Source organism: Danio rerio, chromosome 4 (genome assembly GCF_052040795.2).
Source record: "Danio rerio strain M-AB ecotype USA chromosome 4, GRCz13ab, whole genome shotgun sequence".
NCBI lineage: Eukaryota > Metazoa > Chordata > Actinopteri > Cypriniformes > Danionidae > Danio > Danio rerio.
Window position 1 is genome coordinate 18,641,673 of NC_141024.2, and position 16,966 is coordinate 18,658,638.

Here is a 16,966-nt window from a genome sequence, read left to right on the forward strand (position 1 = left end):
GACTGCTGAGGGGGTCATCAAAGTCACCTGACTACTTACAATGTTATTGCTAAGTGATTGTGAATGGTGTTTGCCTAAGCAAAGATGGTCCAATGATGCTAGATTGCTGCAGCTCACTGCCAGGGTGATGTTTGTTTACTTTTATATCTGTAAAAAAGCGTTTTAGAAAGTATCTTGCTGTTTGTGACAATATTTTTGAAATGTTGGCTTGTGTTTTTTATAAGACTCATAAAAATAGTACAAATTAGCTTTTAGCACTTACAGTATCTTACCCTAGTAGTTTGAGACCACACTCAAAATGTAGCTTAAATTACAATGAATGCGAGTGAAAGAGAGAAGCTAAAACTGCAAGTTGCTTTTTTACCCCACACAGAGAGCGTGACATAAAGAGATGAAGTTCTACCATGCAATTGTATTTAAAAATATTATCATCTCAAAAATATTTAAGTACACAGATATATTTAAAACAAATTTCCATCACTTTTACAAAAGAATTGTGATTTATTTGCTTTTTAAAAACTTTTCCACCAGGTTTTCCACAAACTCTGTTACCATAAGAACTAGGTGGTTACAAGGACCTATGCAAAATGGCATACAGCAAATACTTTATTGCTAGAGTGCAAAAAGTGCTCGTTGCTAAAGTGTTTCTAGAGTGGTCTACTTAGTTTCCATGATATTTCTATGTTACTGTGAGTTTTGTTTGACTATGCAGTAATTTAAGTTATTTTTATGTTATTGAATTGATTGCTTAGGGACTTGGTTAGTTGCTAGTGTCTTGCTAGTGGATTATTAATGCATTGTTTGGTTATTATGAGACATGCCATCTTCTACAGAAGTCGGTGCCATAAAGCTAGTTGTAGTCGGTTGCTATGGTTTTCTCTTCACGATGGTGCTACTATGTGCTTACTAAGGCACTGGTAGGTGATTGTGAGTGCAGAAGTGTTCCCCATAATGCTAGGGAGTCTCTTATGCCAGAATGTTACAGCTGGCCTTTTTATACTATCTGAAGAAAGTGTGAGTGGTCCAAAATGTCATTCCTATAATTCTAGGGTGTTCTGGGTGGTTGCTCGCTGGTAGAAGTCAAAAAGTCAACCCATAATAGGAATGTAAAGTTTAAAACTTACAGTCAGGAATGTATTTTAGCAAAACTTTATGTCATGTTCTATCAATTCAGTCTTTGTAAAAGTTCTCCTTTACTCCGGCTTACTCTAATGATCATTTCCCCATCTCTCTCCATTTGAGCCACACTGAATGAACACAGGCCCTCCAAAGATGCAGACATCAACAGACAGGTGAGAAAGAGAGAAAGAGAGTGAGATTAAAGCCAGGAACTTACTTTTGGACCTTGTGTGTCAGTTTTAATAGCACACTAAAGCGGGACAGAGGAGACGAGCACACGCCGAGGAAAATACTCTGAGAGCAGGAAGGAGGGGAAATGGACAGGCTTTGAATCAGTGGTTTCCTGCGTTATATGCTAGCATGCTCCAAACCACCCACTGCCTGAGGGAAAAAGCTAAAGCATTGTTAAGCATGGCAATTAGCTTTTACTAGAGACATTTACATTGATGGTGCAATATGAATTACGTTTTTTGTCATCCTAACCCTAAATGGCCTGGAAGGTTTTTTTTGGGATTGCAAAAATCTTAATTAAATAACTGACTATTGATATTAATTCATATATCTAATGACAGTTATGTTTTAATGACAAGATAGTTTTTTTTGTGAATTGTACTGACATTCCATAGGTTTTCATTGATTTATATTGTACAAACTCTATTTTACATTGCTCAACCGCAACCCAACACCTAACCCTACCCCTTTCAGGAAACTTTACAGTTTTACTTTCTTGAAAAAAACACTTATAAGCCTTTTGAAAAAAATGAACATCAGCAATATCCTCATAATTCACCATTCCCTTGTAATACAACTTGTAAACCATTGTCATTATACACATTAGTGTCCAGATATGTGAAAAAACACAAACACACTCAAACTTATGATGAAAATAAGTTTGTTACCTCTTAATCTCTTGCAGATCTTGATTTCTTGACTGTGAATGAGAACTCAACCCTTCAGCGTACAAACAAATTACCCTACTGCTTCTAATGTCCGATCACACTACAACTCTTGTTCTCTTTCTCTATCTCTCTCTGACTACAGAGACAGGAACTTATTTTTTTCCTGCAAAGGAAGACTATAAAACAAACAGAAGCCGTCCAGGTCAGTAATTAGCGTGCTGCAGTTGCTGGACTCGGATCCGAATAGGAAATCTCCACGGACGGCCCTCAGTCACGTCTACAATCTGCATGTGACTGGGGGCCTGACAGACTTCACAGCCAGCTTAACTCTCGTCCTTTCTCCCTTTCGCATGTTCTTCTTTCATCAGCTCTGTTTGCTTTGCTTTTCTTCAAATGTACCCCGAGTTCTGTCACTTCTGCCTCTTCTCTCAGTTGATACAGTATCTGATCTGAATGGCCAGTGTCATTTCCTGTGCTTTTTTCTAATCTGAGCTCTGCATATTTTGGAGGAGGACCTCGCTGCATAAAAGGGCCCTCAGAGACCTTCTCAGAACAGATAGAGGGATTGATATAAAGCGAGAGAGGGAAGATAAGTTTGGTCATGTGCTTTAGAGGAGGGCTTTTGCATGCTGAGATGATACCGGCGGGGGGAAGGAAGTCACAGAAGTTCACTGATACAGACCTCTGGTTTACACAATTTTGCTGCAATATGCTTCGCGCTGAGGCTTCGTTATGAACTTAACAGACAATAAGGGAAGGAACTAAAAATAAATAACATCAGTGAGATAAAGTAGCCAGTTTAGGACAGTCATTTTTGCTGTAAAAGACTTCCAGCCAAAATAATCTAATTTTGCCTGATACTGTAAATGACACAGTAACTACTATAGATGAGAGAGAAAGAGAACACAAAAAGAGAATAAAGGGGAACAAGGGGAAACATAGCAAATGGAAGTAGAAACCCTGTGGAAGTTGCTTCCAATTTGTATTCAATTTTTCCTATTAGACACCTTTACGGATTTAGCACCTGCTCTCGGTGTAACTATGAACTCTGTGATGTGCTTTTTCAATCCATAGGGATAAGGGTACATCTGCAGGTCAAACATAAATTTCTGAGAGGATCATGAAAGCTCTGTTTAGTCACTGAATCCAGTCAGTTTCCAACATGAAAAATGATTTTAATCACACAGTTTTGAGGGTCAAATTTTGAGTTAAAAATAAGTCTATTCTATTGCTTTTTTATAGCATGTTTGTGGCAGACAGCATACACTATTATGTTGCTTGTAGCATCATACATTAGGAAGTCTCTCGGTAAAACACTACCTGTCAAAAGACCCATAAAAACGACAAGATCCATCATTATTTTGTTCCTTATTTGTTTTCATGAAACAATGTTTTGAGTACTGGCATCATGAGAACAAAAGAAAAAAAAAGCTTGGCATTTCTAGCAGACAGAGTTAAAGCACTACAATATGATGTTTAGATGGTTTCAAATTTAAAAGAAGAGAGATGAAAATAATAAACTTTATTACATACAAATTAAAAGTATATACTTATGGCAAAACAAGCCACCTGAATGGTTTCATTTTTTCCACTCTTAAGGTACATTAGAAGTATACTTTTTTATCATTTTAAATTTTTGGCAAAAGGTCTGACAAATATTAATTCTGCATAAATGAACAATGAACAAAACGACAATAAAATACCAAAATAGACTTTATGAATTCAAGGCTCGTAGACTTTTCCCAATCCCACCCTGCCTCTCTCTCCAACTTCGGTTTCTGTCAACATACTGTCCTATCATAACAGGCAAAATGCCAAAAATAAATAAAATAATAAAATAAAATAAAAAATAACTAGAACTAGAATAATAGGAACAATAGTGCAATCTCTGACCTGACTGGACAAAAATCTGTCATGTGCAGGATGAGTAATGAGTAGTAATGAGTAGAGAACACACAAGTCCAAATGCACCCAACCCGGTTTGAGCTGTGATCGAACCGGTGATTCTTTGCATGGGAGTCGGTTGCTCTAACAAAAAGGCTAAAGACCACAGCCTCTAGTGTCTGTCACTAGAGCATCTTTAGAGGTCAGAGAAGTGTGGTTTACCTGCAAAGCACTTCGCTAGCTGGCCTGCATTACACTTAACCCTAAACCTCACTCCCATTCCTGGCGAGCCTCCATGTGTAACCAACCAGTCCTACTGCACCCATCACGCTGAGATGTTATCGAACCGGCTATTCTTTACATGGGAGTCAGTTGCTCTAACAAGGAAGCTAAAGACAGTTATCTCTAGCGTCTGTTGCTTGAACACCTTAAGAGGTCAGAGGAGTAAGGTTTACCTGCATAGCACTTCTCTACCATACGTTACAGTAGTTTAATGCATTTTAGAGGAAAAATTTGTAAACTTTTAGTAAGCAAACTAAAAAAAAAAACAAGAGAGTGATGAGAGAGTGACAGACTAGACAAGCAAAAAGCAGGGGAAAAGACTAAGCAAGTCAACCCCACACACACACACACACACACACACACACACACACAAACACACACAAACACACACACTGAGAACAGAATGTCCACAAAGAGCCAGTAGGAAGACCGGAGGCATTTTGAGCTCTCAGTCCTCCCGAGAAGTCCAAACCGTCACTGCCTTATCAAGCACAGCCTGCACAGTCTGCGAGATGCTAACATTCATTAGCTGCCCTAATTATCTCTCAGCACCTAGGAGGAAACGCAGAAACCTTCTCGTTAGATGAAGCCACTGTCTGGGTTGTGAGTCATGGTGGTACAAAAGAGATTATGCTGCACTGTGGGAGAAGAAGAGAAGGAAGATGAAGATTAAAACAAATATGACGGAGGAAACATTTAATGCAATCACTCAAGGGAACCTGCGGCTTCGGAATAACTACACTCAAGGCTTTCCTTTATATTATTACAGCGCAACACCCGAGCACTTAACAACGATGGCTTCCAACGTGGAGACCCACCAAAAACAGCGGAAGTAATGATGCCAGTCGTTCATACAATTTTAATGCCACACAAATTGCTTTTAAGGGCACAACCGCACCAACAAAAGCATAGGAACATTTCACTGTGCTTGTCGCTTGGTGGTAAATAACATTTTATAACTGCAGTCGCTGCTAAAACAACTTTATATTTGTATAAATCATCCATTAATAAGTTTTCATGTTGAATCCCGCTGTATATTTATATGCAGCATAGCCCGTGCTCAATCCATCTCCTCTATTTGGCTTTAAACGCCTCATAAAATACGATTGGTCGTTTAGGATTTTTATCCCGGCACTGTTTTCAGAGTGATCTTTTAAAGAGCGAGCAGCGGCCCTGATCGCCTCCTAAATCACACTGGGCAGTCAGTGAGAGCCAGGGACATAAGTTTCCTTGCAAACACACATAAAGCTATTCTGCTCAATTAAAATGGACAACACACATGAAAAACTTCACTTCCCGCAGTTCCTGATTAGACATAATTAGTGGCTTCTGTATGGGAAAGAAAGTCATCGAGCTGGACTAGATCAGCCAAATTACTTCTATACAAGCAGTGAAATGCAGCAAATTAGATGTAATAGATGCTGTATGCAAACTGAGGAAAACAATAGATTAAATTATATGGACAAAAAAAAAAACAAGCAATTCCTGCTCGCTTGGAATGAAACAGATTTAACAATGGTGACTAGATTTAGTTTTCTGATCTGTTAAGCATTCTGCTATTGTTCGAAAAGTCTGGGCTCGATAAGGTTTGTACTTGTTTTAGAAAGAAGTTTATTTTTGCTCAATAATGTCTGGATTTAAAACATAGGGAAAATTAGCGTGAGATTAGCATGAGAGCACAACCACATAAAAAGGGCAGATAGGATTAGAAAGCTCTGAACATGACCTACTGACAATATGAGCAAATGAACAAAGACACAGCGGCTCATCCTCATAATGCTCCATGCAAGCCTCTTTTAAATCAGAAAATCTTGTTGCATGATATAAATACTCTCCCTGCATAAATTTGGTGGTTGAAAGAGAAACTATAATGTACAGGATAAGATCAGCCAAAGAAAGCACAGTGGCCATTCCTTTTAAATGTTGTTTCACTATATAAACCCTGAAACTATTTTTAATAATAAAAAGGGTCTGTGTTGTTGCAACCAGTTATTGAATCTGCAAGATACTAGTAAACAAAAAGAGTAAAAACAATAATATTAAGAAATTATTTTAGTATTATTACTCTAGTCTTATATAATCTTCTTAATTATTCAGAAATCATTATAATATGCTCGTTTGTAACTCATTTCTTGTCATTATCAGTTAAGAAAACATTTTTTTAAAGAGGTGCTACTTTCTGTTATGCTTCACCTTTTGTAATAGTAGTGTATGAATCAACTGTCCTCAGTGGCAAAAGATGAATCTCAAAATCATACAGTGACTGTTGGAAAGGGGCTACATATGCAAATGCTGCATATAAAAAAGTGCAGGACCAGAGGGATTGTTATATGGACATCTGATATATGGCCTTACTGTATATGAATGTTAGCTTTTTTTTCTTCTGGAGAAGGTCTTATTTCTTTTAAGCTTGTCTGGAAATCAACTTTTACAGTGAAATTATCCATTTAAGATGTTTTTCTGGCTACAAAACAAACAATTGTTGTCTAATGACTTGCCTAATTAACCAAACTTGCCAAGTTAAACCAATCTACCTTTAAGCCTAAACAATGAGCATCTTGAAAAAATAACTAGTAAAATATTACGCAATGTTTCTAAAGCAAAATCATAATTAAAGCTAAAAAATATGGCCGGAAAGAGATAAAGTAAATTAGTTATTAGAAATTAGTTAATGAAACTATTATGTTTTTAGAAAGAGTTATTAGCCTACCTTTGATTTTTTTTTTTCAAATGATGTTTAACAGAGCAAGGACATTTTCACAGTATGTCTGATAATATTTTTTCTTCTGCAGAAAGTCTTATTTGTTTTATGTCTGCTAGAAGATAAGCAGTTTTTAAACAGAAATTGGGGAAAAAAATAAACAGGGGGCAAATAATTCAGGGGGCTAATAATTCTGACTTTAGCTACATATATAAATATATATGAAGAGTTCAACGTGTCACCATTACTCAGGTGTGATTTTTTTCACAGACTTCAACAGAGTGTAAAAATCTTAACCGTTCTGTGGGTTTTGTCTATCAAAACTTATCCTTATTTTGCATTTTCTATTGTATTCAGGTCAGGTGATTTGCTGGGCCAATCTACAGCTTGATTTTCTTTCTCTGAAACCATTTAAGAGTCTCCTTGGCTGTGTTTTGGATCATTGTCTTACTGAAATGTCTACTTTGGTTTCATCTTCATCATCCAGATAATGTAAATGTTCAACTGAAGCAGCTAATATTCATTTACAATGAGAAAGGCCAAAGAGTTGCTGAAGAACTACTGTGAGATTTCACTGCCTTTCTACACTTCCCTTTCTTTATGTGCTAAATAGTCATTTCATTTTATTACACAATTAAATTAATAAACTAATTACATTTGTTTTCATTTCATATATGCATTTCTTTAGTTGTTAGCAACATCTGGTGAAAATTTCAAGTTAACGGCACCTTAAGAAATATATTTTCTTAGAAAAATTGTGATGTTTTGAACAATTATTTCCCCACTCTATATATGAATTCTATGTGAAAGTTGACAAACAAGTGACTCTTAAATACCTAAAAAAACACAACTTAAAAACAGCAGTGCACCAACAAGTTAATATGCAATATTAAGATTAATCAAAGGTAGGTCAACTTCAGGAAGAACTTGTATTTGTAGATTCATATGTTTTATCCTGCGGAAAATATCATAATACAGCATAATTCCAGGGTTCCAAAACTATCCAGAGGTGTTTGTTTGTACACAGCAATTTTATCTGCAGAGAAAAGCATTGCAAAGCAGATGCTACAGATGGGAACGCTTACTCTGATCTGGAATCACAAGACGTTCTCAGCATCAACATTAAAAGCATGTTTGCTGACTGCAGCATTGGGAATAGAGGCAGAAAAAAAAGGTGTAAACTGAAGAAACAAACATGAATGCTCAGCCCCAGATTCCACACGCAAAATGTGACGTAACAGAAAATGATGGATGGTGAAAACTACAGTGGATTAAGGCAGTTGTTTTAGTCAATTTTGAGACGTTGGCTTTTCATAGTGTTTTTTCTTTTTTTGTTTAATAGAAAGACTTCAAAGCATTTAATAAAAATAAAAAAAAACATCCCAAAATACACTCGTGAAGGGTTTCTTCTGTCACACTTTATCAATTTGCGTCTGAAATTTTCAGTAAGTAATTACAAAAGCCACTTCATGGTTTTATAAACATCCCTGTTCTAAAGAGGTACATGACCGGTCTAAAGTTTGGGGTCAGTAGGATTTTTAAATGTTTTAAAATAAGCTTATCCTGCTCACCAAGGCTGCATTTATTTAATTAATAATACAGTACAAACAGTAAAATTGTGAAATAATATTTCACTATAAAATAACTGTTCAAAAGTAGTTTATAATGTAATTTAATAATTTATTCCAGTGATTTAAAAAATAAATTTTAGGTTTCATTATTCCAGTCTTTAGTCACATGATGCTTCAGAAATCACTCTGGAGTAATCATTTCATTTTAAACTACACACATTTTTTGGGGTATTATATAATACATACATTGGAGGTTATTGGGGGTGTAATGAACAGATTCCTTAAAGAAAACAGATTCCTGAAATCCTCTCAGTAAGTTTTTTCCAATATATATATATATATAATAATTTTGACCCTGACTGCATCCGACATTCAGATTTTGTGCTAAAATGGTATGCAAATTAGCATGTTTAATGAAACTCATTTGCATATTTCAACATACAATTTATTCATTTATTAATTTTCCTTCGGCTTAGTCCCTGTTTTATCAAGGGTTGCCACAGCAGAATAAACCGCCAACTACACTGGCATGTTTTACGCATCTGATGTCCTTCCAACCACAATAAACAGCATTAAATAAAAAATTATAAAGCAAAAAAAAATCCAAAACAGCTCATATAATCAATAAAATGGGAAAATATAAGGATAAGTAATACTGTAGTTATTTTTGAACTCTATTCATCTTCAGTGTCTTGCCTTGACAAATAAGGCAGGCAGAGGAATGCTGGAGAAGAGCCTGAATGAGCCTCTCTCTCTCTCTCTCTCTCTATCTCTCTCTCTTTTTCTCTCTCTCTTTCTCTGGATGTTTGCTCTGGATGTTATTGCGCAGTGCTGTGACGCACCTGTTTTGATGGAGACTCAGATCTGTCAATTGGGAAGTGGGTGGAAATCCCACGCCATGCACTTTATGAATTCTGCGTCTCCTAGCAACTACGAATCGGCGTGTTTCTCTCTCCCTGCGGAGGAGAGCCAGTGACGGAGTTCAGCATTGCTTTTGCTGGGGTGCAGAAGAATGAATCGCAGCCCAAGGAACCCCGATCCAACCCGCTGGCACCTTCACCAGCCCTGTTTCCATGGCAGCGGGAGGTCTCCTCACATGGCGCAAGTGGGCGGATGAGCGTGTGACATGATTACACTTCCTGTGGGATAATTAAGACTTCCTGTCTGAGGGATGGGAATCCCTCTTGCTCATTCTAGCATTCTGAAGCCCACATTCAAAATATTAACATTTCCTCATCCGTCGTTTCATGTGCAATCAGAATTAAAGATGAAAAGATTATATTATTCTTTTTGGTGGTCAGGAAGACTTTGAAGATCTACACGGTTGGTTGGGTTAATCTCAGATAGCAACATTCCACAACTTTATATGATGAGTACTGATCCTACATTCTCCTTTAAATATGAATATAAGCATCATGCAGGATAAATGAGTACAACCCTTACAGATCTTTCCATGGGATGCTATACTAAACCAAAAACTAATCAAACAAAAACAAAATTAAGGTCATAGTGCAAAAGTTACTACACCCCAATGAATATGTTAGGGAAAAATATAAAAAATAAACTAAATTTCAATACCTAGAGCTAAAAAAAATAAATAAAATTAAAATAACAATTACCCCCCCCCCAAATATCTAAAACAGTTCATATAATCAATAAAATGGGAAAATATGAAAATAACTATTAGTTATTTTTTAACTCTATTTAGAAATAATTTCACTTGAAACTACATTGAATAAAAAATATTCATATTTTCTTTAAAAACAATTAATGAAAAAAAAATTAAACTGACCCCAAACTTTTGACTGGTAGTGTGTGTGTATATACATACACACACACATATATGAGCAATATCAAACGAGTAGCAGTGCGATATGGCTGTATATCGGCACTGGTGGGAAGCGTGCGTTGTGGCCGAGTGCCTTAGTGCGCCAACCAGTGCCGATATACAGCCATATCGTACTGCTATGAGTGTAATATTGCGTTTATACAACAGCTTGATCACGACACGGATTCACCCAAAACAAAGGCCATGTGGATGCAAACATCCCTTGCTAAGCCATGATTTTACACACATCATGATCATAGGTGGCAGCAAGCAGGCTTTTACGTCAGTGGCCTCTGCCGCAAACACCTGATTTACGGCTGTTTCACAGATCCTTCTGTTTCTGTTTACCTGAAGCTGAAGTCAGAATTATTAGCCACCCTGCTTTTATTCTAGCCGAAATAAAACAAATAAGTTTAATAAAATTTTCTCCAGAAGAAAGCATACTATAGGAAATACTGTGAAATATTATTTGCTTTGTTGAACATTATTTGGGAATATTTAAAAAAGAAAAAAAAAATCACAGGAGGGCGAATAATTTTATCATTTCACTGTATGCAAAAACAACAACATTTTTTTTTTTTTTTTTTTTACTGGCATGGCCTTCATGATAGACTACCTGTGCAATTATTCAGTAGTCTTCAGTGCCACATAATTATTTAAATAATTGTTATAATATGATCATTTTAAAAAATACTTTTGTAGTATACTATATATAGTATATAGTATAGTATACTTTTATAAAGCTAATTTTATAGACTTAGCTAATTCTTGTCTTTTCATTTTTATTTCTTTGTCCCTTATGAAACTGGTGACTGCACTGTACGGGCAGATGTGTAAATGTGTGTACCTGAGAAAAGCCCAGGTTTCTGCAGCCGTTGCAGGGAGTGAGCGCCTCCCACAGGCCTGAGGGTCCACAGCTCTTTTCCTCCTCCTCCAACGCCGGGGGTAACGGGGGAGTGGGACGCTGCAGTCCAGAGAAGAGAGATAAATAAAGTTATATACAGTCAACAGTCAAGCACACAGGCTGAGCACAGATACTGATCTCACTTCAAGCCAACATAACACAAGATTTAGATAAGAAAAAGAAGGTACAAGGGGGAGGAGGCGGACCACTCGAAGAAAAAACTGAACACTCCATAAACCAGATGCAGGATACATTTACAAAAATTAACCTCTAGATCACCATTTTATTAATTACACTACAAAAAATGTGTTCTGTCTAAACTAATGAAGTTTATTCAACACAATTTATTACTGAAGTTAATTAAATTGGGGAAAAAGTCATTCTTTACGTGTAATAAGTTACATGTAATAAGTACTAAGATGTAATAATTTAGTACTACGTGTACTTAGTGTAATAAGTGTCTTAAGTACGAAGTGTAATACAAACCTCCAGTCATTCTGATAAAATATTTCATACTATTGTGAAAAAATATGAAACAAAGAATTTTCAACTTGTAATGCAAACAGAAAGCTTTTCAAAGTGCTTATTCTTTTTAAATTCTTCTTTATACATCTGGAAAAAAATGGGTCCTTTTGATTTCACTTATGTGGCAGCACCATTATAGCTAAAAGAGCCAATCGCCATTTTGTTGAAAGAGAAAAACTAACTCCTGACAACACTTCTGTCAGTTTATTGTGAATTTACTTTTGAAAGAATACTGACTAAATGTTTTGGACATTCCTCATTCAAGTCCACCTGTATTTTACTGTACTGACTTTCTTCAATAGAACTTAAATAAGGAACTAACCAATTTTTTAACATAGTGGCACACCAGTTTGTTTTAGAAATTCTCATGACACCGAGCAGCAAAGTAAATACTTTGTCTATACCCAAAAGAGTTGTTTTGCAGCGATGCTACAGTAAAACCATTTTTAGTTCACAAGAGAACATTTCAGTGCACAGTTGTTAAAAGAATCATGCATTTGCTTTTTATTTAATGTGAAGAACATATAATAATCTAAAGAACCTTTCCATTTTTCCAACCATTAAAAACTTTTGGGTTATACAAAGTCAGTTTTAAAGATTTTTTTATGAAACAACCAAGGCTAATAAAGAAAAGTTATTTATTTATTTGTTTGTTTGTTTATGTATTTATTTATTTAAGAGAGTATTTCTAGTTGTACTGTAAGTAAACTGTTTGCAAATGCAGTATCAAAACATGCACATTTTCTCTTATCTGTATTGCCTCCAATTTCAAAAATGCAAAACATACTGTACATTCCAGTCATTGTAAGTGTGTTGGGAGTAGTAGTAGTAGCAGTAGTCGTCACAGTAGTAGTAGCATTAGTAATCGCTAGTAGTAGTTGATGTAGTACTTGTTGTAATTATTATTATTATTATTATTATTGATGTCCATGTTATCATTACTGTTGTCTTTTTTTTTCATCTGTTCATTGTTGTTTTATTTTTCTTTTTTCTCCATTTGTGTGTGATCCCAAACAGTAAACTTGAGATTTTACTCTAGAATTTAGTAAACCCAGCCTACTTCAATATGATTGGACTGCTGGTTAATTGGAACGCTTTGTCCTGACTGAAAACATACAGAAGCTTAGAAAACAAATCTCATTCTAAAGACAGAAAATGACTAAATGGAGTGCAGTAGAGCAGTTCAAGCATTTCAAATACTCAGGGGAACAAATTGTCCATTTCTAAAAATCAGGGGGTACTTGTCCCACTCTGTGTTTATGGTGGTTATGGCCTTGTAAAATTCAACATGAACAATTGCTTTGCTTGTCTGTGACTTTCAGACCATTTATCTTTGACTTTTTAGAGGAATTATAGCATGATTCATGGTTTAAATATGTTAGTCTGACTCTCAATACTCCATTCTGTCTGATTCTATTTCTGAATATGTGATATATCTGTTTCTTCTTTTTCAGCTTCCCACAGAAACACATTCCTACACTGTTAAATATTTTGTAAAACAATATTGTACAAAATAAATGCATATAAAAATTTATGTTTACTTTACTGTGTTACTTTCTAATTCTTAGGGCCTACTCACACTATGCTATCCGAACCGTGCCCAGGCCCAATTCCTGGATCGTTTAAGAAGTGTGAGTGTGCTAAATCTGGCTCAGGCACGGTTCACTTGGCCGGCCCTGGCCCGGTTGGAAGAGGTGGGCCTGAGCAAGGTTCACTTGGGCTTTGGCGAGGTATGCTTGTAGTGTGAGTGCAAAACACGCCAAAGCCCGAAACTGAAAGCGAGACATGACTTTTAAGGGGCTGTTTCATTTGGATTTATTAATCAATCTTACTGTTCAATGAACAAAAAACACCGTAGTTTATTAAAGACGCAAACCCCTCAATGCACGACAGCTGCACACCTTCAGCAAATCTCATTCCTGCAGCACGAAGACTTTATGATTGTTTATGAGCACCAAAAGTGGCGGATCTGTTCGGCGATATATCTGACTGCGTGTCACCGCATCCGTAAGGACTGTTTTGCAAAATATTTGACTGCATGTCACTGCATATCAAACGACTTAAACGATATAACTAGAGAAATCTCCACTGTGCTGAGCGATATCGCTTACTGAACAGCGCAGCATCGATGACGTAAGCGTGCCCAGGCCTGATTGTAGTGTGAGTGCGGGCCGTCGGGGGAGACGGGAGGGGGGACAACTAGTATATCATACTCTGTAATAAAATACACAATAAAGTCATTACAGTTTATCTTTTTTATGTTATTTAAACTTAATTTAGAAAGTTAATCAGGTTTCAACTTATTATTTAAGTTAAATAAATTTTAGCTTGATGTTTTAAGCTTAATTGATGGAGGGGATCAGGGGTTGCCACAGCAGAATGAACCGCCAACTTATTCAGCATGTTTTACATAGCGGAAGCCCTTCCAGCCACAACCCAGTACTGGGAAACACCAATACACACTCATTCACACACATACACTACGACCAATTTAGTTCATATAATTCACCTATAGTGCATGTCTTTGGACTGTGGGGGAAAACGGGGCACTCGGAGGAAACCCATGCAAACACAGGGAGAACATGCAAACTCCACACAGAAATGCCAACTGGCCCTGCCAGGACTTGAACCAGCAACTTTCTTACTGTGAGGCGACAGTGTTAATCAATGGGCCACCATGCTGCCCAGTAAAAATGACTTGTGAAGTTAAATTGGTTCAACTTAATTTAAATAAGCAACATATTTTAACATACACACTTGCATATAAAACAATCATCTATAGCAATATACTGTATAAGGAAGATGAACAAAACATTTAAATAATTTTTATTTCTATACATTTAGTAACAGATAAAGCTGTTTTAAAAACACTATTTAATAACTATCTGGAAAATGCATAGCCAGTAAACATCCCTTTTGAAAGACTCTGCAAACACATCCATTTGACACATCTGACGTGTGACTGAAATTGATTGGAAGAGTATGTTTGTGTGTGCACGCGTGTCTTTGCTTGTTTATCTGGGCTCTGCAGACTTTGATTGATTGACCCGACACAAACACATTTAATTGTATCGATCAAACAGACGCAGTGGAGTAAGCTGTGATCCAGTGGTCACTGTGACAGACCTTCAGCAAAGCGCACACATTCCTAAAGCAGCTTATTTGTCTTTTACATAAGGTTAAACGCACTCCCTCAGCCAGCAATGTGAGGATGCCACATTAAAAATATTATTCTGTTTGTGTTAAATAGCATCAATGATTAAATCTGGGGCTGTTTTAGAGCTATAAATATGTATTTATGAGATTACATAAATTAAAAGGAAACATAGTGGTGAAAATAGAGTTTAGTTCTGCCCTCTGTTGGACAATGTGAGGTACTGCATCAACACTCTATGACTTAAAAGTTCATTAAAACCTTTTATTATTAATTTATTGATGTTTTGAAGTTCTGGAGGTACAAAGTGTACAATTTGTTAAAAATACTGTATATGTTACTTGGCGTTTTGCACACTACTTGCCCGATGATCAATGTTATACATGGAACTTTCTCTATTTAAATTCATGGATGAAATATTTCCTCTTCAATTGGAAATAAAAAAATAAAATACTCAGAGAGTCTATGCAATCTGGCAACTTTGTTCAGGAATATGTACATTGTTCTTTATTTTTAAGGATTAAAAATTTCCTCTTCAACTGAAAAAAAAATTACCCAGAGATTCATTCAATCTGGCAACCTAGTTCCAAAACAAAGTACATGGTTTATTATTGTCATGGATTAAAGATTTCTTCAATTTGAAAAACAAAAACAAAAAACACGGATACCCAGAAATTCTAAACAATCTGGCAATCTAGTCATAATATACGTACACGTTTCTTCATTTTATTGATTAAAGATTTTCTATTCAATTAGGGAAAATATTGGAAATGAGTGATTGAATGCAATCTGGCAACCCAGTCCCAAAATACATACACTGTTTTTGTTCTGTTTTGTGTGTGTGTGTGTCTTTGTACTATATAATTGACACTTTATGTCTGATGGGTTTAGTTGGTGTTTTGACTACATCCTGTCCTGTTTCAGTTTTCTTTTGTTCTTCTCCTGAGTACCAAAAAATAATGTATTTTCTACTGCAGCACACCTTGTTTATTCGGGTTAGAGTGCCGTTGCGTTCCTCGTCTGACAGTCGCCCGCTGCCGAAGCTCTCCATAGACTGAGAGTGAGAAGAGATGGTCTGACAAAGCTCCTCGAAGGAGCAATCCTTATCACGGCAAATCTTTATTTCATTCAGCAGCTTGGACAACTCCCCTGTTACTGCATCGTCTGCAAAGACAAGGAGAAAGAACGAAAGAAAGAAAGAGACTTTAAAAACACTTTGATTAACAGCAAAACCTCAGAAAGCTAAGTATAGCTATTATAAAACATCTCAAGACACTACTAATCACTAAAAATTACCATAAACCAACATACCAAGGCAACAAAAATCTAAATCTCTATATTTTCCCCTTCAATAGCCATTTTACGGGTTTTCCATATTGAAAATTTAGCTTGACCAACGAGAGAAAGAGAGAGAGAAAAGAGAGAGAGAGAGAGAGAGAGAGAGAGAGACAGACGGCAAACTTAAAATTTAAATTACAGTATAATGAGGTTACTGTAAACTTTTGAGGAGCTGAAAAAAAATCTGCCTTATTAGACTGCACAGTTTTTCTCAGTCTGCCACAGTTCACTGATGCAATTATATATACTTACATACATACATAGTTAAAAATGAACAGGTTACCTTAAATATTTAAGTTCAATCAAATTAACCTTTTTTTATTTAGTTGTTGTAACCTAAATTATATTAGACTAAATACATAAAAAAGCTGAAATAGGATTTATCCATGTCATGACTAACTGATCATTTAAGATTTTTGCAGTTTACTGGTTTTATACGATGATAACTAATATTGTTGCTTATTTATTCTTCATGTTTTTTTTTCTAAATTCTAAACATCTAACATTTTCTAACATTTAAAAGTGGTTTAAATTTAATTGATTAGATTTTAGATTAGAATCTGATTCTTAGATTGCATTGGGGTTATTATAGTACAATAAAACTGACACTAAAACTCTTTAAACCAAACAATTTGTTAATTATTAAGTGTTGCCTAGAAAGAAAAACATTTTATTTTTGCATCTCTGCCAATAACATGTTTCTCATTTCTCAAAAAACTAATCTAAAAAGAATAAAACAACAACAGAAAATCTAAAATCAC

At 35.8% G+C, this 16,966-nt stretch overlaps 1 protein-coding gene across 15 annotated transcripts in view; it reads right to left on the bottom strand.

The window, feature by feature from the left end:
- Positions 1 to 16,966, bottom strand: part of anks1b (ankyrin repeat and sterile alpha motif domain containing 1B) — a 315,285-nt gene that overhangs the window by 200,372 nt on the left and 97,947 nt on the right. For all 15 annotated transcript variants that reach the window (XR_015482121.1, XR_015482120.1, XR_015482122.1 and 12 more), the window contains 2 exons: positions 15,850 to 16,031; positions 11,132 to 11,248 (listed from right to left, as the gene is read on the bottom strand). Coding sequence is in view for 12 of the 15 variants with exons in the window: in XM_087247217.1 (XP_087103343.1) it covers positions 11,132 to 11,248; positions 15,850 to 16,031 (299 nt within the window). In the remaining 3 variants the exon portion in view is untranslated. The remainder of the gene's footprint in view (positions 1 to 11,131; positions 11,249 to 15,849; positions 16,032 to 16,966) is intronic.